Raw genomic sequence first — 22,300 nt, forward strand, 5'->3', positions numbered from 1 at the left:
TCTCCTCCCCCTGCCCTGTGCGCTGGGTGCCTGTGGAATGCTGCGCGCTGGGCCCGGCCGCGGCGGCAGGATACAGCCAGCCCGGCGCTCGCTATAAGAACCTCCTTGTGAGCGCCGCCATTTTAAGCCTCTCGCCCGGTTCGGCGCTGGGAGCAGCAAGCAGCGGCGCTTAGGGACTACCGCCGCCGCCTCGCACGGTCGCCACACGGGAGGCAGCGGCGGGGGACGCAGCCGGGAGCGAGCTGAGCGAGGAGGAGGAGGCGGCACGAGGAAAGAGCGACGGATCCGGCCGGGATCGTCCGGGCGGCAGCAGCAGCAGCCGGAGCCCGGGGGGACGCTGCGCTCTCGCCTCCGTGCCACGTTAGTGCCGCTTCGTCCGGCGGGACCTCGGGGCGAGCCCTTCCCTCAGCGGGGAGCGGGAACGCGGGGGGTCTGGGCTTCGCCCGGGAGGGCGGGGGGCTCCGGGAGGGGGGGGCGGAAGGGGTCGGGACAGCTGCGGGAGGCGGCAGCTGCGGCCCCCAGGGCCTCTCGGGAAGCGCGTCCCGGGGCGAGGCTCGGCGGGCTTGGGGCTTCTCGGGAGGGTTTTTCGCTTCTCAGGGGGTCACCGAGCCGCCGTCGCGGTGGCGGCGGAGTGGGAGGGGTGGGCAACGGAGAGCCGTGGGTTTGTTCGTACCAAGTGTGATCAACTAATCACGGCCGCTGCAGTCAGCAGGCGATAGCTGATCTGCTGCCCCGTGGGTTTTCGGTCTTACTTGCGTGCGTGTGCGTTTGCTAGAGGGCTTACGCTGCGCCTCGGGGTCCGCGAAGTGCGGGTGCGGCGTTAGTCTGTGACACCCCGCAGCCGGGGGTCCCGTCTGGGGACCGCGGTTACCCCCAACTAAGGCGCTTCGGAACAACTTAGCAGTCCCTCCCAGCAGCGTATGGGGCACTCATTTTCGACTCCTCGTGAAACGGGAGACGCAGGTGTGCCCTTTCCTGAAAAGCCGCCTTTTGTGCACGGTCGGTTGCTCCTGGGGCAAGTTTCTCAAAAAGCTCCCCAAACCCTAAATGATCCTCTAGCTGAAACTCGCTGCAGGACGTCGTGCAGTTGATTGGATTCTCTCTTCCCAGAAGAGATACCGCCGGTAGAGGTTTCTGGGAAGGGAGGACAGGCTGTGAAGGTACCGCGGGCGGGCTGTGACTTCGGGAGCAGCGGTGTTGATCTTTGCAGTCGGCTGTTACTTCTTGATCTCTTTCTCATGGAGCGGCCATTGTTCTGACACTCGGTACGTTCCAGACATCTGTGGTCCTCCCATCCCCCAAAGTATGCAGTGGTGAATGGAAAGAGGCCGGGCTGGTATGCTGAGGTCGGGGGAAGGAAATCAAGGAGGGGTTTTAGTAAAACAGGATCTTTGTGCGCTGGGAATAGGGCGAGGGCAGGCTAGGAAACTACCTGGACGTGTCACTGTTTCCTTCATCCTAAGTTCAGGCGCACAGGAGAGAAAGTCTTCGCTTAACAAATTTGCTTCTGAATGGCAGAAAGGTCCTCCTGCAAGCCTTTAAAACTGCGGTGAGGGAGAAGCTCGCTGATGCTTGTTAGGTTAGGTTGTAATGTGAATTTCAGTAACTGACAATGCAGGAACCTAACGTTAATTTTGCACCCTTTATAAAAGGTGCTGACAACTGCAGTTATGTCTGCTGCAGAATGGCTGGTACTGCTGGAAGCCAGCTGCTGAAGTGTTCGGAAGTCTTAAGCCTCTCTAAATTCAGCCTCTGCAAGAAAGATCAGATCGAGTGCTGGGCTCTTCTGGAGCTCTACTGTCACTGTTCTGTGGCTATTAGTTCACAAATTTTAGTTACAAAATGATAGACACGAGAATGTTCATGTTGATCTGTTTGACTGCTTCATTTCAGTGTGTAGGGAAGAAATCAGTAAAAACACCCTTGAGGAAAGGACAAAGAGAGCTTCTAAAAGCAAGGATTTGCTGTAAAGCAAAGCTTGATTGGAAAAAGTCAGTCCGTTCTTCAAATGCAGTGTTCTGTTACATCCCCTGCAAACCAGGCTTCCTGTTCTTACCAAAGCAATAAATGGGTTGGGCTGCTTGCCTGATACGTTCTCATGAATGCTTGTATGTTGCTGTGACTGCCTGGTGTGTCAGTAACCAGCTTATCAAATCTCAGTCCTGAAGCCTCACTGCCCTTCAGAGGTGAGGCTTTCTTTGTATGATGAATGTTGGTTTTTAGTGACTTAACACCAACAGAAGTTTGTACTTCCAGAATGCGGGACTTAAGTGAATTCTTCTGGAAAGGAAGAACAGTACTGGTGGCCTTCTAAATGAAATTTGGAGTAGAGAGGCATTTAGCAAGAAGGGAACAGGAAAAAGCAACTGTAATCTTCCATCTCTGTGAATGGAAGTCTGAATGTGCTGTCTGAAACTTAGGGATAAAGATGTTTCTGCAGAATACTGTCTGGTAGGCAGATTAGTGTGCAAACACAGCAGTAATTAGAATCACTCCTGTTAACTCAGTTAAAGCTGGTAACACGGCTTGTGGTGATGATGGCAGCAAAACTCGTTCTGTAACTCTGACAGACTGCATACTGCGGCAGGAAAATCAGGACTGACCTTACTTATCTTGAACATCATATACTTCATGGGGCCTGATAAGACTTGGTGAGAAACTATGCGGGCGGCTGGGACTTGTGCACGGCTCCTCAAGCATGTGCCTGCAAATCCTGAGCCTCCTGCCTTTTTGGGTGGCTCTGCAGGAACTCCAGCTTAGCTGTGGCACCGTGCTAATTCCGCAGACTGCGTGGCACTGAGTATTGCATGTGACTTCCTTGTCTGTTCAGGAGAAATGACTTTCCTGGTAAAAGAGGGCAGGGCGCTAGTGCTGGCTGACTTTCTGGCTAAGCATCAGAAGGCTTGTTTTGGGGGTGCTTTGCTGTGTGATGCATCCGCTGTATTGGTTAGAGTTACCAATGTAAGTAGCTTGACTGGTTAATTTTAATCCCCTTCTCTGATACTTGATTCTGAGCTAGAATTTTCTCTAGGCTGTGTTGGGACTATAGTCCCAAAGGGAAGTGACTTAATATACTCGTGCTGTGTGGCCTGTGTTGTCTCTTGGGATGAGGAAATAAGTAGTCAGAAGGTTTTTTTTTTGCACTGACAGATAAAATTCACTTGCAAGAGAGAACTTATAGTGCCTTTTGCTGGTACTGTGTGGAACCCCACACTGATAGTGTGAGCAGGTGAGAAGTACTTGCAGGGTTAACTTGGGTTTGACTCAAAAGCAAAGAGGGTCCAATGCTTCCTTCATCTTGGGAGGTATGGGTGCAGAAGTTACTATGTAGGTTTATGTACAGAGACTTTTAGCACTTAATATGTTCCTATTTGCTTTAGAAAACAACTCATGTTGACTCACTGTTACAGAAATGGAATGTCTGCTCTGCTAGTTAACACTAGATAAACTCCAGAGTTGAAGGAATAATTCATCCTCTTAAAGGCTGTAAGAGTTAATCTAATATCCTAGACTCCTGCTTTTAAAAGGTAGCATGAGCTAGCTGGAACTCACTGGAGGTGGCAAATGCCAAGCGTGTTGTTTAAGGGTATTTGTTGGAACTAGCATTTGTAGGTTGACTTGCTGTGCTAAATGGGTTTGTATAAATTGGAGAAGTTTGCCAACTCTGCAGCAAATGTAGCGAGTATTCCTGTACTGTCCTGGCAACAATTCAGGTGCCCTCCAGTGGTCAAAATTCTTAACATCCTAGAGGTGCTGATAAGTGCTGTTATATTGTCAATTCATCTTAATTAAAAGTGAGCTGAGCATTAGTGTGTTTGCTTAAGCAGTGCTTGTTTCAGTATTGTAAATGCTTGTCTATTCTGACAGACAAGCTAAGGCCACCAGTACATACATGCACTTTCAGATTCATAAGTCTTTCACTGGTGTCAGTGCAATTATGACTAATTGCTCTGGTTTCTTTAACGCGAGATTAATGCTTAACATCCATATTTGGGGTTGGCTATGCAGCTGCAGCCAAAGAAGAAACTAGATTATGGTTGGATACTTTGGGAAGGGAGTTACAGTATCGAGTTAGAAAGTATTTGTCTGAAAATAAGTTATGCTCTCTGGATGAGACACTTTGGTAATACAGTGGTTGTCGGTCTTATTATTGATACATACTATCATTAACTATGGAATTACTCTGTTGTTCTTACATTCTGGGAAGGAAGTTTAAGAGCTGACAGTGGACTGTTACTGAGCTGCTTTAGTGTCAAATGAAATGGGATGTGATTGTCAGAGTTCTTGCAGACTGTCTCTAAATAGCTGTCATGGCAGGCTTATTTTCTGTATGTGACTACTTAAGTCTTAAGGAGGCTATTTGGTCCTGGCTACTACTCTTTCCACTGAGGGGTTCTTAATTGATAAGACCAGGGGTATGTGGACTAGAATCTACAAATTGTGCGAGCAGATCAGTTGTACTGCTTGCACTTTGCATGGGCAAAAATGCTAGCCTCTTCCCAACTGAGGAAGGCAGGGGTACACGTAATGTAGATGATAGTTGTGTCCCTCAAATAAAAGGAGGTGACTTTCTAATCTGTGATAGAACTTCTCTTAGTGCTTTGTCTGGCTGTGGAAGTACTCCAGCGTAATGAATGCTGCATGAAAGCCCACATCAGAACTGCTTGCTGGTGAGCAGATCGAGTTGAGCCTGTTGCTGAGCAGAAGTGACTTAGTAACTGTTCTGAGGTTACAAGCATGAATCTGTGGCGCTTAGCTGATTTTAAACAAAGAAGACAGAGTAATTGGGTTGATAATGCAAGTTTGTAACTAGATTAAGTTCATGAACTTGGAACTGTCATAGCAGTCCTTTAATGCTAGGCTTCAAACTGTTGTCACGTGGTTGGTGTATACACTATGTGGAGGCAAACATTTTTTTTCTGTGCTGGATGTGTAACACTCAATAAGTTGATGAAGTGTCTTCCGTCCTAAGTGTTAAGATTATCATCAGCTCCTCTTGGACAGAGGAGGAAGAGGCATAGATACTTGAGCCAATTTGGACTACTGTATTATAGTATTTTGCAGCATTACAGTGTACTTGCCAGTGACATGCTCTCTTAAGCCATTGCTTTCAAGCATGAACTGATGATTTCAACAATCAGCTTGATCACAGCTGTTGCTTCTGTCTCTTGGAGACAACAAAAGTCTATATAGAACACAAACAAAATCCCAGTACACAGTGCAGCTTTGAGAAGAATGCTTTGGCTGTTCCATTTGTAGGTCTTGTTAGAAACTGTTGGTGTACTTTCCATGATTTTTTTTAACACAAGATGTTAACAGGCCTCCTGCAGAATAACTGTGCTGTGAATCCTAACACACTGTAACTTCACCAAAGTGATAAAATCCAGTGCTATCAGATTCAAGATACTGCGGTAGAAATACTCCTTTAAGTGGCAAAGTTTGTGGACTGAAGAGGTGCTGTCTTTGCACTGTTAGTTACGTGGCAGGGCATATATGCAGGCTTTCCAGTAGCATGTCAAGTTTCAAAGTTCATCTCTTAAAGTGATCTTTTCAGCTCAGTGCCCTGATAAACTGGATTATCTTCTGATACAGTTGCCTTTTGAGGTTGGTCTTTATTCTCCAGGCTCCCATTTTTACACGCTGGGACTTATCTTAAGCATTTGCTGGCTGACCAGTAGCTCTTAGATCAGTGTTAAGTGTTCTTTTACTGAAACTTTTAATGGGTTGTTTTTAGAAGGGTGTTTTCTGCTCGTGAAGACCCTGACTAATTGAACAAACTGCTAGGGCCTGTATGCAGTGTCTGTTGCTTGGAGGGATCTGCTGCTCTTCAGATCCATTCAGTACCTGCAGCTGAAAGCCAGTTTGGCAGTGGGAGCTTCACTAAGTCTGTTCCTGATGCATTCCTATTACCTGAAGTCCCAGTCAGTGGCTGAAGTTGTTCCTCAGTGATAGACTGAAACTCTTCTGGGTGGCATTCTGTAAGTGCGGTGAGGAGAAAGCATTGAGCACTACATGGTAGTCTTAGCTGCACTCGGAGCTTGATGAGCTGTCACAGTTAATCATTTGACACTCTGGGTGGGGCATGGTTCTTCACCAGCTTGCTGCCTCTTTTAGAGAGGAAAGGTATAGGTGGTGAGTGCCCTGTGCCATCAGACAGCTAGTGCTGTATCTGGCTGTATGTGCAGCTTTCCTGCTCCTCTGTGTGAGCATGAGGCTGCATGGATTCAGAGAGGAACCTCTCTTTTTCTGGCTGTGTAATCTGAGTCTTTCACTACTTTTTTTGTTGAGGCTAACCTAGTTCTTAGCCTAGTCAAGACAGCTAGATGCCTTGACTTTAGTTCTGTTAAGCACTTGTAATCAACTTTCTTAGAGAAATGGAGCAAGAACAGAAATACTTGCCTGCTGCGTGCTTTAGGTAATGAGCACATGCATAGAAATTCAGTGCTCTTAATTGGCCTTAGATTGCAGAGATGACTGAAAATAGAATAGCATAACACTTCATTTTGTGATGTGGCATCAAATGAACTCTTACAAGAGTTAGTGTGTAGAGGCCAACCTGCTTTTTGCAGAGGGAGCCTTTAGATAACTTCCAAGGCAGAAGGCAAGGGCTAGAAATTGGGGGGAGGGAGGAGGAGATAGAATAGCAAAATGGGATATGGTAAAAAGAAAAACTTCTAGTGAGCATTAGCTGATCTGTGTGTGTGTGTGTGTCTGTGTCAGGTACCCTTTTCCCATTTAAATACTGCCCATGGATTACTTGAGCTTGTTTGTTGCCTCTTGCCACATGTATTAAGGATATGTAAAGGTTGATGGTGTCAAACCGTTCTCTCTTGAGCAGCATCTGTTTCAGTGACCTCCTCAGGTTTCTTAATTTCCTGATGCTTACCTGAAGAAATGGATCCTGAAGAACAATTTTCTTCAGACTTAATGTTTTGTGTAGTCTGTGTTCAGAGTCAAACTTGTTTTGCTTTTGATTTCAATGATCAGATCACAACATCACCGATGGCGAGGCACCTTCTACCTTTCTGTAGGCATCAGCAGAATGTGTTGTCAGAAGTATTAGAGCTGGATAGTCCTGCTGTTGCATTTACATAGAATACTGAGTTTATCAGTGGGTTGAAGTATCCTTCCTTAGTAATTGGTGGGAATGATTAAAGTTCATGAATGCATTTGCTCTGTTGAAGGCTAGGATTGGTAAGCTGGGTTTGGTGTGGTTAAGTGCTGTGGAAGGAAAGTTGGGTTTTCTGTCACTTGGTAGCTTTAAGAAAAAACACAACTGAAATTGTTGCCATAGTTAAGGTTGCTACATCTTAGCTACTTAATAGTAAGGCTGCTGTGACTCATGGTATGACATTTCTTGGGGGGATTGAGGGCTGCACAAGTGTGTTTACCACCTAAACAGAAAGACAGATCACATGTTCTGGGGCTGTGAAGATGCATGGTACGTTTTCCTTTTCACAGCAGTAAAAAGGAATGGTGTTTCCCCATGCTGTATTGTTTGACCGGTTTCCTTTCAATGTTACTTAGTGTCTAAGTTCCTTCTGTTTACTTCACATCTTCAAATGACCCTTAACAAAACACTTTCATCTTGTATTAAATCAGCTTGCTTGAATGTCATAGTAGTTTTTTGTCTGTTCAAGTCCTTAAACTGCTGGTCTGAGGAGCAATTTGAAAAACTGAGGTTCTCAATTCAGAAGCCCCTGCTGGTGCATGACAAATGTGGCTTCAGTAAAGGTCTGCCAGTGTTTGGCTATAACCAACTTCAAACTGATCTCTATTTATTGCAAGCATTTACCACAAAGATGGTTACTCTTAGAATTGTCCGGGTGACTGAGGTCTGCAAGTGCCACTGCTTCACACAGCGTGGGAATGCTACTTAGTACTTGGTTTGTGGATATGGAATGTATTTAGAGAAAACTGTTGTTTTAACTTTGATACCTTTAAAAGAATGTTTCATGCTGAAGATCTCAATTTTATTTTTATTTAAATAAAACTTAGCTTTCTTATCTGTTCCTGCTCTGAAATAAAGATCTACTCATTGAGAATTGAGTCTGTAAATGCAACTGTCATTCTTATCACAAGCTTCTGAAATTCCTTAAAATACATAGAACCTGTACCCCTAGAATTTCTTATTAACCTAAGAGAGCAACTCATACATTAAAACTACCACCCCAGAACTCAGTGGAAGCCAGAAATAGCCCAAGTTCCATTTTTTTTTTTTGTGTGTCTTTGGAAGGGTAGGAGAGAAGAGGATTTTTCCTCCTGTTGGGATAGGAATAATTAGAAACTTAAGGCTCCATAGGTGAGCAGAACTTCTTTTACTTTTAAAGATACCAAATGAAATCCATACACATTCAGAATTCCAGGGCACATGACAGTATCCTCAGGTTCCCAGGCTATCTCCCTTGCTCTGATGAAGCTTGTATCAGCAAGTTTTGAGTTGAATGCCAGTATTCAAAGTGTAATTGCTTTCCACAATTGCTGTATGTTTTTCTCTGTAGCTATTAAAGTCAGTTCTTCTAGGTCACTTGTAGCTTTCAAATAGAATCATAGATTCTCTCAGGTTGGAGAACACCTTAAAGATCATCAAGTCCAACCACAACCTAACCATACTTCTGACTCTTAACCCTCTGCTCAGTCAAGTCCCTGAGCGCCACATCCAAATGGGTCTTAAACACGTTCAGAGATGGACAAAGCAGGTAAACTGATGGGATTCCCCCTATGGAGGAGGAAGAGACAATTTTCAACTTGTTCTAGGCTTCCTGTTCATCAGTTCGGTGCTATTCCAAATCAATACTGAAGTGTGTATCTCAGTTGGATCGTGTCTCTGTGCGACTAAAAGCAGTAGAAGTAGGCCTGCCTGCTGCAAGGTTGTGTAGTTGGAGTTAAAACTGGTGGAGAGAAGTGTGGGCCTGCTTTTCCCCGATAAAAATAAAAAACTGGAGGAAAGAGTGAAACAGTATTTTCATATTTAATCTGGTAAAAGAGGCAGATCACAAAATCAGACCTAAGGAAAGCTTCCAGGAGACAACTGTTAATGTACTTCTCTTCACTTGTATGTAGGTGTGAGCTGTGATTTTTAACTGCTGCAATTTCATTATGAGATGAGGATTTTCTTGTTCTAAATAAGAAAGTCTTTGTGACATTTGGTGCTGATGGTTCATTTAAAGATGCAGCTTTGTAGTCTGTCCTAGATGAGACGTGGTTTGTGAGAGCATGGGCAGTAGGCTTTAAATAGATCAATTGATGGGGATGTGTCAGACTTCCTCTCCCATATGAGGCTTTCTAAAACGCTGCTTTCAAACAAAAGATTTCTGGAAGACTTAAGCTTTGGTATTCAGCTTGAGCAGTTACCCAGTTTGTAAGCTATCACATCTGTCAGGCATAATCGGAGTCAATTTTAATGAAAGTTTTCTATTAAGATTAAGGCAATAACCTTGAAAGAAGGTAGGAATACTTTAATATCAGCTGCAAATATGAGCTGTTGTGTAGGCTAGGAGATTGACAGTGAAAATGACTTTATTTTAGATAAAGTGCAGAAAAGGTGCAAATGATGTTGTCTTAATGTAGCAGGCAGGTAAATATCAGGCTGGTACTTGCCTCCTGCAACAGGCTTTTCTCTTAATTCCCTCCATGTGTAAGACAGCCGAAGTAAACAATTTTGTGTGCTTTGTATCCTGGTGGAGCTGCTTCTCTTTCAAAAGAGAATTAGGTTTCATTGAAGCTGATCCAACCTCCTTAGCATACACTGTCCCTGAGAATCAGAAGTTTAATACCAAAGCATTACTGACCATTAAAATATTCCTCATCTTTCATTGCTGAAGAAAGAGAAATTTGAATTATTCTTCCATATTATGAGCTACCAATTTCAAGTGAAGCTTGTTCTGCTTAACTTCAAATGCATGCTTGGGACTGAGGGTACCTGGTGCAGTCCATTGCAGTGCCTTGTTAATACTCTCTGTATGAGAAGTTTGGTACATATCCATTGTAAAAGTCCATTAAAAGCTGGAGTTGACGGTGCTTACTAAATAAATTGATGTTGTCCTGGGGGAGGTTTATAAGAGGTTGATAAGACTATACCTTGGTAATGCATCCATGTGGATATATGTTGTGCATAACACAATTACTTGGAGGAATTCAGGCCTGAATTCTGAGCACTAGGCACTCCTTAAATCTAGTGAGGGCTACGAAAGTTTGCTATGATGCTAACATCTGTTTTTGAAATGCATTAAATCCTTTTTCTTCCTAATGATTCAGATCTGTGATACTGACCTTGACAGTGTAATGTCTCTAGTTCTGCCTCCTGCAGGAAGCCTGAGGAGGAGCTCGATGTAAAGGAGCTTCATGATCTTTGCAGGGTTGGGGTTTTCCTGTTTGCTCACCCTTCCCTCAACCATCTACTTTCTGTCGGGAGAGGTAACAGCACAAACCTTTGTACCTAGGCTGGGGCTGCTGCTGTCAGAGGCAGCAGTTGCTCTTAGTGATACTCACTGGGAGGAGTCAGCAGCTTGGCTGGGCTCTGTTCTACCCCCTTGTAAGAAGAGAATAGAGTGGGAAGCAAAATACAGAAGAACATTCAGCTGCAGAAACCCTAAAAGCAATCGGAACGTACTGCTTTTCCCTGGCTGGCTTTAATCTGTGGTTATTTTTAACTTTGAGGATTAAATCCAATTTCACATCTAAATTAGGAATGGTGGCTGGAATTGCTGGGGGGGCTTTATGGTTGTATGAAATGCAGATTAGGAAGTTAGAAACTATGAGGTGCAGCAAACAGGCTGATGTAAGGTCAGTGCTTCAAAGTCACACTGTATCTGACTGATAATGCAATTCTGAATGCTGAACTGTTCTCACTGCTAACCTGCAGGTGTTCTTCTTCATTTTTAAATGTTGTTGCCATGCAGTGACTGGTGTGCTCTGTTGGATTGGTGCTGCTACCCGTCTGATTCCTTCAGGATGTTGAAAGTGAACCATTTTGGAGTGCAGTTGCTGTAAATGAGCTGCCTTCCTTTGTGCAGAATTCAACAGCAGAAAGAAGTGATGTACCTTCTCCCCAAGCTCCCTATTGCCTATTTGAATGTAAGGTGGTACCGACTGTCTTGGTGCTCTTGGCTATTCATCTGCTGGTGTGTTAACTATGGAACTAATCTGGTGATCGGTTTCTTATTAGCAGAGCAGGCAAGAGAGCTTACAGTCAGCAGAGATCTTCTGTGCAAAGGATACCAAGCAATACAGATTACCTTCAGTACTGTTCTGCTTCTTTCTGCGTGGAAGGTGTTAGTGGGGCTGGCAAAGTAACGCATGAGGCATGTGAGGTGCTACCAAGGTGTTGTATCCACACTTCTACTAATTTAGACAGTCAGGAGAACTTATTAACGGTGAAGTGATAGCTTGAGTTAGTTTCTCTTTCCCTTTCTTTACCAGTGCTTACTCCCAAACTCTTAGCAGCATCTGGAAAGAATTGTTTTGCAGCTTTTGAGGGGGGGAGAAGGATGTGGAATGTGTGAAGCAGACTAAAGTGGCTCGTCTCCTCCAGGCTGCGGAGTAGGATCCATTTGGAAACGTCAGCATTTTCAACTGCTTAGCAGCGTATTTACTGTATGTTGTGCTGTATCTTAAATCAGCTCCTTGCTGCCTATCTGCTACAGAGGCAAATCTGCTGTCCATTTTAAAAGAGCCAGGAAAGGGATACTGCCAAAAATGATGTCAGGACAAGGCAGGACAGGCAGCACTGGCGTTTGTGCAGCAGAGTAATGAGTTTGCTCAGGAGCTACTTGGGGTATCCTGCAAGTGGCTCAGACAGCGAAACACAGCCTTGCCTCAGCACTGCAGTCTCTTCACTGAGAGCCCTGAAACTGCAGGCCTGTCTTCAATTGAATTATCATTTTCTAAAAGCTGCTCCTGAAGGAAATCCTTAAACTGCTAAGTCTGTCCTTACACAAATACAGCATCAAATGGACTTTGTTCTCCTGACACAGTACAGCAGACCTGTCCTTGCTCTTACTTCATTGTCTAGGAATGTTTTGATCAGCGTAGCTCTAACACCGAACACACACTGAAAGCTGATTGCTGGAAGAGACGGTTTTGCTCTCTGCACTAGTTACCACTACAAATGTTTCTGCTTGGCTAGCTCCCAGAACAGGCTGTCATCGGCACTGTGTTTGTGCTGGAAAAAAAAACCCTACAATAAAACTGATATAGACTGGTAACAAAAAAAAAAACCAAACCCAAAACAAAGGTGTTGGACTGCAGGGGGAAGGCGAGCAAATGAAAGCATGACAGCTTTGACTGACCCATTGTGAAGTAGCAACCTTGAGTTTCTCCTGTGCTAATGAGGAGATAGCTACAAATGTACGGTACATGTACTTTGGTAGTGTTTGGTGATATTAAATGGAGGTGCATATGAGATTTGATGCAGCATTTAATCATAGCTCAGTCTTCCGTGCCTTGGATTTCAGCAAAACAAAAGAGTTTGATGACTTAATGTGCAACTGAAGCAGAATTCTTGATTTTTTCAAGGTTGGTTCAGTTTTCCATATTAAGTTCACAAAAAGATTTTATATAGACCTTTCTTCTTGTGGTACAGAAAAGGAGTGAAGAAGGAGGTTCAGTTAAGAACTTTTATAACACTGAAATGATAGTAGATTGCCTTAAATGGTTGTTAAGCTTTCCTGGCAGAAATCCTTATTGTAGCCCTGTATCAAGCGGTTTTGCTAATATCTTCAGAGTGGTTTTCTGAGAAGGGAGTGAGCAATTCCAGTGTTTAGCCCTTGTCTGCAGCACATCTAGGCCAGGTAATGTAATGTCTGTACTTCATCTTACGTGAGGATACAGAAGTAAAAAACAAAAAGGCTGTCTTGTGGTCATTTTTCACTTTTCTCTTATGGCTTTAAAGAATTGAATGTATCTTACATGTAGTCTGCCAGGAAAAGTCTGGGTGATATATCTCATTCTTCTGTGTCTGTAGGGGAGTTGCTAATTAGCACTGGATACACTCACTTTTAGCACATATTGCCATGTCACTGCTAGCTTTAGCTTGCGATTCTACTGTTAGAATGTGAAATCCTGTCTTACTAGGTGATTAGTGTTTAATAAGTTCTAATTTTGCTCTTTTTTAGAGTCTCTGAAAGGTAGCAGAAAAGAGTTCTGGGAGCACAGCAAGGAACATGGCAACCCAAGGTATATAATTTATTACAGTTAATTTTTTATTAGACACTACCAGTTGTAATAAAGAAGAGTTAAAGTGGCTCCTTACTTTCCTTTTTAACTATAAGTCGCTTGAATAGAAAAATGCCTACTGTACTGCAGCAATTAATACCATACCACAGTAACTTAAGCCTGCAAAGAGGTTTGTCATCATAAATGTTTTGAGTCACTTAAGTATGGCCAGGTACTTAATCATATGATGTGGAAAGAGAGCCTTTAAGCAGCAGACTTGAGTCACAACAACAGTGATTGCTCAGTCTGCTAGTTAGGCTTGTAGATGTCTGCACTGGTTTGATATAACGCCTCAGTTTAAAATGGCTGTCTCACTTTCTGGGCGACGCTCAGCTGGGCTGAGGTATTGTTTATAACAGTTTATTTTACTGTAAAATCCTGGTCATTACTTGAAGGACTAATACGTGCTGGAGTAATTCAACTAACCCAAATTGTTCAACGATTTCTTACAGCTGACTTGATGGAGTTGGATATGGCCATGGAGCCAGACAGAAAAGCTGCAGTCAGTCATTGGCAGCAGCAGTCATATCTGGACTCTGGTATCCATTCCGGTGCCACGACAACTGCTCCCTCTTTGAGTGGCAAAGGAAATCCTGAAGAGGAAGATGTGGACACAACGCAAGTCCTGTATGAGTGGGAGCAAGGGTTCTCTCAGTCCTTTACCCAGGAGCAAGTTGCTGGTAAGGCCTTCTCTACAATGCCGGTTTGTTCAGACATTCAGCTTAATAATACTGAAATGTCAGTACTGAATTATTATTAATCTAGAAGAATACTATTCCTGTTTGAGTTAAAGACATGTTTACCTTGTTTTTCAGATATTGATGGTCAATATGCAATGACTAGAGCTCAGAGAGTGCGTGCAGCTATGTTCCCCGAAACACTGGATGAAGGAATGCAAATCCCATCCACACAATTTGATGCTGCCCATCCAACTAATGTGCAGCGCCTGGCTGAGCCATCCCAGATGCTAAAACATGCTGTTGTTAATTTGATAAACTATCAGGATGATGCTGAACTTGCAACTCGTGCAATCCCAGAACTGACCAAACTGTTGAATGATGAGGACCAGGTAAGTATTTTGTATTTTGTTAACTTCGGTCTAGCGTGACTATGGGGATTCTTTGATGTCCTTATACTAAAAGCTTTCTTTAAATACTCCTGTAGGTGGTGGTAAACAAGGCTGCGGTTATGGTTCATCAGCTATCCAAAAAGGAAGCATCTCGCCATGCTATTATGAGGTCTCCTCAAATGGTATCTGCAATTGTGCGTACCATGCAAAATACAAACGATGTGGAAACAGCCCGCTGTACTGCAGGCACACTACACAATCTCTCACATCACCGTGAAGGCTTGTTGGCAATCTTCAAATCAGGAGGCATCCCTGCGTTGGTTAAAATGCTTGGGTATGTGGATTGCTGAGACAGTAGTTTGTGTCTTTGAGCTGTTGCTGGTAGACGCAGATACTCATCAGGCTTTTCCTTTTGTAGGTCTCCGGTGGATTCTGTGTTGTTCTATGCCATTACTACTCTTCACAATCTCCTGTTACATCAGGAGGGAGCCAAAATGGCTGTCCGTCTGGCTGGAGGGCTGCAAAAAATGGTTGCCCTGCTCAACAAGACAAATGTGAAATTCTTGGCCATCACGACAGACTGTCTTCAGATTTTAGCCTATGGCAATCAAGAAAGTAAGGTAAGTGCTTCAGCTCTTAAAGCTCTTCTAAACGAGTAAGGTTGCTAAGGATGGCCTTAAAAGATCTTGTGTACTGATATCTTTGTTCTGAATCCCATGTCAAGCTAAGGATTTTGTCAGTTGCTGAGCAGTTTGCCAGTCAGTCCTGGCCTTGAAAGAAGGACACTATTTTGTGGAAATGTTCATGGTCAGACAGCAAAACTTTACAGAACTGACCAGTAGTTGTGAATAGTTTTTGAGAGATCTGTAGCATGTGGTCTGTGCAAGCCAGCCTACTCGCGTGACCAGGAAGTAACAGATAAGTTCTATATTGCTATATTTCTGCTGTCTTTCAGCTGATTATTCTGGCAAGCGGTGGACCCCAAGCTCTAGTAAACATAATGAGGACCTACACTTATGAGAAACTATTGTGGACCACAAGTAGGGTGCTGAAGGTGTTGTCAGTCTGCTCCAGCAACAAACCTGCTATTGTTGAGGCTGGTAAGTACATTCCTTGTACCTCTTTTCTTTTCTTTTTTTTTTTTTAATAAAGGCAGACTGGATTTCAGAATCAGTACATTCTGCACTAACCAGAACAGAAGCTGCCAGCACTGGAAATGAAACACAGTTGGTCTTTTGATTTATAACTAGTTTTAGAGGCCTTAAGTATGCATAAGTATAAAAGATAGTCTGCTGTGGTGTTAGCTATGTGCCTTTATGGCTGAATGTTGTCAGAATTGTCTCCTTAGAACATTCTATACATACATTTTAAGTCAATGTCACAAAAAGAATCACAGCTTTTTTTCTTCCCACGTAGTGAAGGGTTAGGGTCTAGACATACTAGGATATTAATCCAAAGAAAGAACCAGAAGCTTGTGAGATGTTGTGAGGAAAAATTATTCCATTTACAAGATGAGCATTTGAGTAATGGTGTGTGACAAACATGTACCATTATCTTTTAGGTGGGATGCAAGCTTTAGGACTCCACCTTACAGATCCAAGCCAGCGTCTTGTCCAGAACTGTCTCTGGACCCTGAGAAATCTGTCAGATGCAGCAACCAAGCAGGTAAGTGGGACTTGTAAGGGATCAGGATCAAAAGCCAACATAGTGGAAGAGGAAAGAGACTAAATTTTCTTCTCTTCTTTATGCAGGAGGGAATGGAAGGCCTTCTAGGAACTCTTGTTCAGCTTTTAGGATCAGATGACATTAATGTTGTGACTTGCGCTGCCGGAATCCTTTCTAACCTTACTTGCAACAATTACAAGAACAAGATGATGGTCTGCCAGGTTGGTGGCATCGAGGCTCTTGTGCGCACAGTTCTTCGGGCTGGAGACAGGGAAGACATCACAGAACCTGCTATTTGTGCGCTCCGTCACCTCACCAGCAGACATCAGGAAGCTGAAATGGCTCAAAATGCAGTACGTCTCCATTACGGACTCCCAGTGGTGGTTAAACTGTTGCACCCACCTTCACACTGGCCTTTGATCAAGGTAAATAAATAACGGCTGATGTCTGTCAGTGCTGAGAACCGGTGCCTTTTTAATGTAACGTTAACTGAGAAAAATACTGTGTTTCCAAGGCATTGGAGAATTTAACTTGTCTGATGGAAAGACTGCTTCACATGAGCAGCTTTCAAGTTGTTTCTTACAGAGATCCAACTGTTTGGGACCAACTGATTTAATAACAAACACACACAGCGCTAAATAGCAAACACACCCCTTATGCTCTCTTTATTCCCCACCTCCTTTCTGAACTGCAGGCTACTGTTGGGTTGATTCGCAATCTCGCGCTCTGCCCCGCAAACCATGCCCCACTGCGTGAACAAGGTGCTATCCCACGGCTAGTTCAGCTGCTGGTTAGAGCACATCAAGATACCCAGCGACGTACTTCCATGGGTGGAACGCAACAGCAGTTTGTGGTAAGTGGCCACCAGGAGCTACAGTTACCTAAATAGCTATTGTTTTAACACTTGCTCTGGTTTATGTTACTCTGTTGGTATGCTGATCGTTCTGCCTTGGCAGATCTAAGTGTTTCTGAAAGCTACAGATTGTAGAAATACTGATTTTGCCTACCCTTGCAAAGAGAGTGGTTCTTTACGAGGAAGTTCCATTCTTGTTGGAACTGTGGGTTTTGGAATGTTGTCACAGCTTAATGCATATTTTCATGCTTAGAGCTGTACAAGTACAGAGGAATTGTACAGGCTTCATAATTAACATACCTGGTCAGTGTGGCAGGATCAGTCTTGATTTTTCCCTCCCCCTATTAAACACGCTGACGAAGGGGAAGTTACATTAGCATAGGCAAATGGAAGCAGTACCTACTAGTACAAGACTGTAGTTAATACTTGCAAAGGCAAGCCAGTCAGGGCCTCTTCATCACTGATTAGCACTTTCAAACTTAGTAAACAGCCAAGCTAATTCAGCTTGGGGGGGAAAAAAACAGCGTTGTCAGACATTGAGTTTACAATGGACTGGAGGAAAAAAGATAACACAGGGAGATGTTCCACTGAAATGCTTCACTTACTGAGTTTAGCTGGATGAACTAGGCCAGGTCTTAGCAGGGATGTTAAGCTTGAAGGCCAGCAATAGGCAGTGGGTATTGAGGTCGGCTGGGGGGAGGGATGTGTGTGCAGGAGACGAGTTTGACTGATTTGATAATGATCAGCTTGTTGGCAGTTGTTTTAGAAGATGGCGTTCAAGATCTCAGCTGAAATGCCTTTTCTTTCCCTGACTTAGGAGGGTGTGCGCATGGAGGAAATCGTTGAGGGCTGTACTGGAGCCCTGCATATTCTTGCACGTGATGTTCACAATCGAATTGTAATCAGGGGTCTAAATACCATTCCACTATTTGTGCAGGTAAGTGGGAGCTCAAGAAAACGCTGTAGTACATACTAGAAAAACTAGTGTAACTGCTCCAATGCTTTGTTGTAGAATTGCTAATTGGCATTGTACTAAAGCTCTTTTTGAACAGAAGAGTTAAAAGAAACCCTTGTTTTGATTGCAGTTGTTGTACTCCCCCATTGAGAATATCCAGAGAGTAGCTGCGGGTGTACTTTGTGAACTTGCTCAAGACAAGGAAGCAGCTGAAGCAATTGAAGCTGAAGGCGCAACTGCCCCTTTAACAGAACTGCTTCATTCCAGGAATGAGGGTGTTGGTAAGTGAACTTAAAAAATAAGTTTCATACTTACTAGAAAAGTTGCTAGAAGAATTGATGTAGACTAAATTCATTATTTTTTTTTAATAGCAACATATGCAGCTGCAGTGCTGTTCAGAATGTCGGAGGACAAACCACAAGACTACAAGAAGCGACTTTCAGTTGAACTGACAAGCTCTCTGTTCCGGACTGAGCCAATGGCTTGGAACGAGGTGAGTTGTGTCCTTGTGTGAATGGTACCTCGGGGAGACTTCACTTTCAAGTCCTCCCTCCTTCCAGTAGTGAAGTGTAGATGCCATCAGTGATACGGGTTCAGTTTTACGCATGCCTGTAGCTTCCTTACTCTCTTTACATGTTCAGGTTCAGTGAACATGTGCTCATAGATTTGCAGAAATGATGCAAACTTAAAGTGTGTACTCTTGTCCTAGGGCAGAAGTTTATACGTAAACAGGTGAGACTGTGACAGTCCTGGGAATCCATTGAACAGGACAAGAAACCCTTCTAAAAGTACAGACTTGAGCAAGTAGAATGAAGAGCAAGCAGCCTTAGAGCTGCTGCTTTGGTCCTTTCTTTTCAGATAGGAAGAGTCTAAAGTTTCTAAATCTCATTCTGCTCTGCGTAAAGCTGTGTATAAAAATTCTGTAGGTCTCTGTGCTGCTTCTAATTTCAAAGGGCAGCTCAGTAGTAATCCCTAGGAATTTAAGCCAATTTTTGCAGATTGTCCTAACCTGATGAACTCTGCTGGCAAATGCTGAGGAAAGAATGATAGGATACAAGCATAACCATAACATTATCTTGTAAGGGCTCTTATTTTGCAAACCCTGTAGGAGTAAGAAGCTTGTTGTGGGTATGCCACTTGTGTTCTCCTTAATTAAGAATTGAGCTCTCAGATTTGGAAGTATTTGCAAGCAATCGCATAGAGTTTTTTCATGCTTAGAGGCCTGCACAGTGAATTGAGACTGAAAAATGCCACTGGGGGATGTTTCACTAAGTCTGTCTTCCCCCACGTCCTTAAGGTTCAGGAGTTTTATCCTGACTTACTTAATAGGTTTGTAGTATTTCAGTGCTCACTTCTGATTTCTTAAAGTCTGTATCCATCTAACATATTAACATGAGAAAACAAAGCAAAAATGGAATATCTCTTTGAAATACAGGTTGTTTCATTACACTGCAGACATGCAATTCTGTAATTTGACAAACCAGGGCAAGCGCATTGGGAACTAAACACTCAGTTGCTAGCTCAGGAATCTCTGTCCAGCTGACTTGCAGAGGTTGGGTGGGTGTACCGGAGCAGTGCTCCTAAACCTGCCCCTTCCTGCTTGTCCCCAAACAGAATCCTCTTTCCAGTGGGTTATGGCTCCTGTGTTTAAATAGGGCTGTTAGACAGTGGGTGCAGATGCTTGGATAAAAAGACGTTTTACGTTCACAGAAGTATCGTACTGAAGTGTGCAGTGCAAAGGAGTTGCTAAAAAAGGATTTATGGCAAGCTTTAGAATTTCTTAAATTCAATTACTAATGTTGGCCCTAAGTTCTGACATTAAATCTGTTCTGTAACTTTTTGTGCACATCTAGACAGCGGATCTTGGACTTGACATTGGTGCCCAGGGAGAACCTCTTGGATACCGCCCAGATGGTATGTCTCTTCCATTCCCCTTGACTAAGCTTAAGTTGAATAAAGTCAAGTCATTGACTGTAAAGGAGAACTGCAAATGACTGAAGAGTGAATTACTCTTCAGCAAGATATTGCAAACTGACAGGCAGATGGGGAACTGCCAGTTCAAATAAGCATTTTCTGCAACACCTCTGGCTGCACTGAAATGGGAGCCATATGAATGTGCAAAATTGGTGTCGCTTGTCTGAGTCTTGCAAGAGAATCTCCCACTGAGCTACTGTTTCCAGAAATCTTTTAAATCCTTTACAGATGGACTTGACAACTCCAAAAGTGCAGTTTTTCTTTAAAACAAACATTGGTATTGTATATATTAGTCTTTAAGCGCCTGTAGACTTAAACTCAAGCCTAGCCCTATGGGTTCTGAGCTATTTTTGACTAGCCTTTCAGAAGAAAGTCTGCAGTCTTGTAGCCTGGTTTTGCTGTAGGATTGTTGAATTTTAGTACTGTTGATTGTGCAGACTAATGGCTTGGCTGGAATCTGCTTGTGCTTCTGACTGCAGTGTGCTTTGTCTGCAGAATCACACTGGAAGGCTGTTTCAAACGATGGAATAGCCATTAGGGGCAGGCAACGGATCGTTTTGAACTTGGCTGAACTAGAGAAACAATTAGATGGCTACAACGATCTTCTCACACACTGATACTTGCAGCTTCTGATGCGTCTAACATCTGTTAACATTATGCTCTTTTTCCCTCTGCCACCTTTAACTTTCTTAGATCCTAGCTACCGTTCTTTCCACTCTGGCGGATACGGTCAGGATGCCTTGGGTATGGACCCTATGATGGAACATGAAATGGGTGGCCACCACCCTGGTGCTGACTACCCAGTTGATGGTCTGCCAGATCTTGGCCATGCCCAGGACCTTATGGATGGGCTGCCTCCAGGTGACAGTAATCAGTTGGCCTGGTTCGATACTGACCTGTAAATCATCCTTTAGGTAAGAAGCTCCAATCTTGAATTTAAAAACAAAGCAAAAAGAGAGAAACAAATTACTGGACTCAGGACTTGGTTGGCAGGGAGGGAATGGCTTAAATGGGTCCCAGTGTGACAGAATACTGAAAATTAAAAATAAAGCTCTGGAGACAACACTATCAGTACATTCCTACAATCCAAACTGACTTCTGCCGTGAAGTGTGGAAGTAATTAACTGTAATGTCTTGTGCATCGTCAGCTTCATGCAGTCTTTATGTTAAAATACCTTTTACTGAGGAACACTGACATCTTTTTCTTTTTTTCTTTCTTGCAGCTGTATCATCTGAATGAACTTGCATTGATTGGCCTGTAGAGTTGCTGAGAGGGCTCGAGGGGTGGGCTAGTATCTCAGAAAGTGCCTGACACACTAACCAAGCTGAGTTTCCTATGGGAACAATTGAAGTAAACTTTTTGTTCTGGTCCTTTTTGGTCGAGGAGTAATAATACAAATGGATTTTGGGAGTGATTCAAGAAACGAGGAATGCACAAGAATGAATTGCAAGATGGAATTTATCAAACCCTAGCCTTGCTTGTTAAAAATTTATTATTTTTTTTAAATCTCTGTAATGGTACTGACCTTTGCTTGCTTTGAAAGTAGCCTTTCTTTTCGCAGTAATTGTTGTTAGGTTTTTTTTTAAGTCTCTCGTAGTATTAAGTTATAGTGAATATGCTACAGCAGTTTCTAATTTTTAAGGATTGAGTAAAGGTGTAGAACACTAATTCATAATCGCTCTAACTGTATTCTGAATAAAGTGTAACATTGTGTAGCCTTTTTGTATAAAAAAAACTAGACAAATAGAAATGGTCCAATTAGTTTCCTTTTTAATATGCTTAAAATAAGCAGGTGGATCTATTTCATGTTTTTGATCAAAAACTTTATCTGGGATATGTCTGGGTAGGGGCCAGTAAGAACTGTTTATTTGGAACCTTGTATTGGACAGTTTACCAGTTGCCTTTTATCCCAAAGTTATTGTAGCCTGCTGTGATACAGATGCTTCATGAGAAAAATGCAGTTATAAAATGGTTCAAAATTAAAGTAAACTTTTAATTCACGCTGTGTCAAGTTATTTCAGACTGGAAAGTATAGTTATGTCTTGACAGGTTTTCCAAAACGTGTTCTCAAATTGCACAACGCTTTCACTACTTCAAAGGCAGAAACCAAGGACTACTCCCCTTCTCCATCCCACTGTGAATTGCTCTGTCCTTCAGAGATCAGAATTATAATCACAGAGGTTTCCTCCTGCAGTATTTTTCCCATTGAACTACTGCTGCTTTGCTGCAGGTTCCTCAGCTAGGCAGCTACACTTAGCGCCTCTTCTGCAAGCCACATGCTATTCTGTGGTCAAAAAATCCATTGAAAAATATAAAACAGCATACTTCATGCTATGAGTATGAGCAGAAGCTCCTTCACTTAGAAAGTCTCAGCTACTCCACTAGCTTTAACTCATTTTCAGGTGTACTCAGCCTTCAGTTCCCACTTGAGATAGGACCTGCATGCAGCTCGCCTTCTCTAGAGGCAGCACCTGTGCAGCTGGAAGTGGGTAATGCTGCTCTTAACTGCTGGCTAATTTATAGACTGTGCACATCTGCACTCTGCAGCTGTCACCAGCCTCTGCCCAG

At 43.3% G+C, this 22,300-nt stretch overlaps 1 protein-coding gene across 3 annotated transcripts; it reads left to right on the forward strand.

The window, feature by feature from the left end:
• Nucleotides 1-124: 124 nt before the first annotated feature.
• CTNNB1 (catenin beta 1) lies at nt 125-21,732 on the forward strand. Of its 3 annotated transcripts, none has more exons than NM_205081.3 (16): nt 125-360; nt 13,116-13,176; nt 13,668-13,895; nt 14,031-14,284; nt 14,380-14,618; nt 14,703-14,904; nt 15,240-15,384; nt 15,846-15,949; nt 16,036-16,374; nt 16,644-16,802; nt 17,620-17,739; nt 17,888-18,038; nt 18,129-18,250; nt 19,611-19,671; nt 20,425-20,645; nt 20,955-21,732. In NM_205081.3, the coding sequence occupies exons 2-15, from the start codon at nt 13,164-13,166 to the stop codon at nt 20,631-20,633; spliced, it is 2,346 nt and encodes a 781-aa protein (NP_990412.2). In that variant the 5' UTR covers nt 125-360; nt 13,116-13,163; the 3' UTR covers nt 20,634-20,645; nt 20,955-21,732. The 3 variants fall into 3 exon arrangements, with proteins under 3 accessions (NP_990412.2, XP_040531911.1, XP_015136785.1); XM_040675977.2 differs by lacking the exon at nt 20,955-21,732 and adding an exon at nt 1,111-1,265; XM_015281299.3 differs by lacking the exon at nt 20,425-20,645.
• The last annotated feature ends 568 nt before the right edge of the window (nt 21,733-22,300 follow it).

This window comes from Gallus gallus, chromosome 2, assembly GCF_016699485.2.
Source record: "Gallus gallus isolate bGalGal1 chromosome 2, bGalGal1.mat.broiler.GRCg7b, whole genome shotgun sequence".
NCBI classification, from domain to species: domain Eukaryota; kingdom Metazoa; phylum Chordata; class Aves; order Galliformes; family Phasianidae; genus Gallus; species Gallus gallus.

Bases quoted from the DNA above. Each gene is read 5' to 3' on its own strand.
- CTNNB1 (NM_205081.3), top strand. The intron at 14,285-14,379 runs GTAAGTATTTTG...ATACTCCTGTAG, and splicing joins TGTTGAATGATGAGGACCAG to GTGGTGGTAAACAAGGCTGC. The intron at 16,375-16,643 runs GTAAATAAATAA...TCTGAACTGCAG, and splicing joins CACACTGGCCTTTGATCAAG to GCTACTGTTGGGTTGATTCG.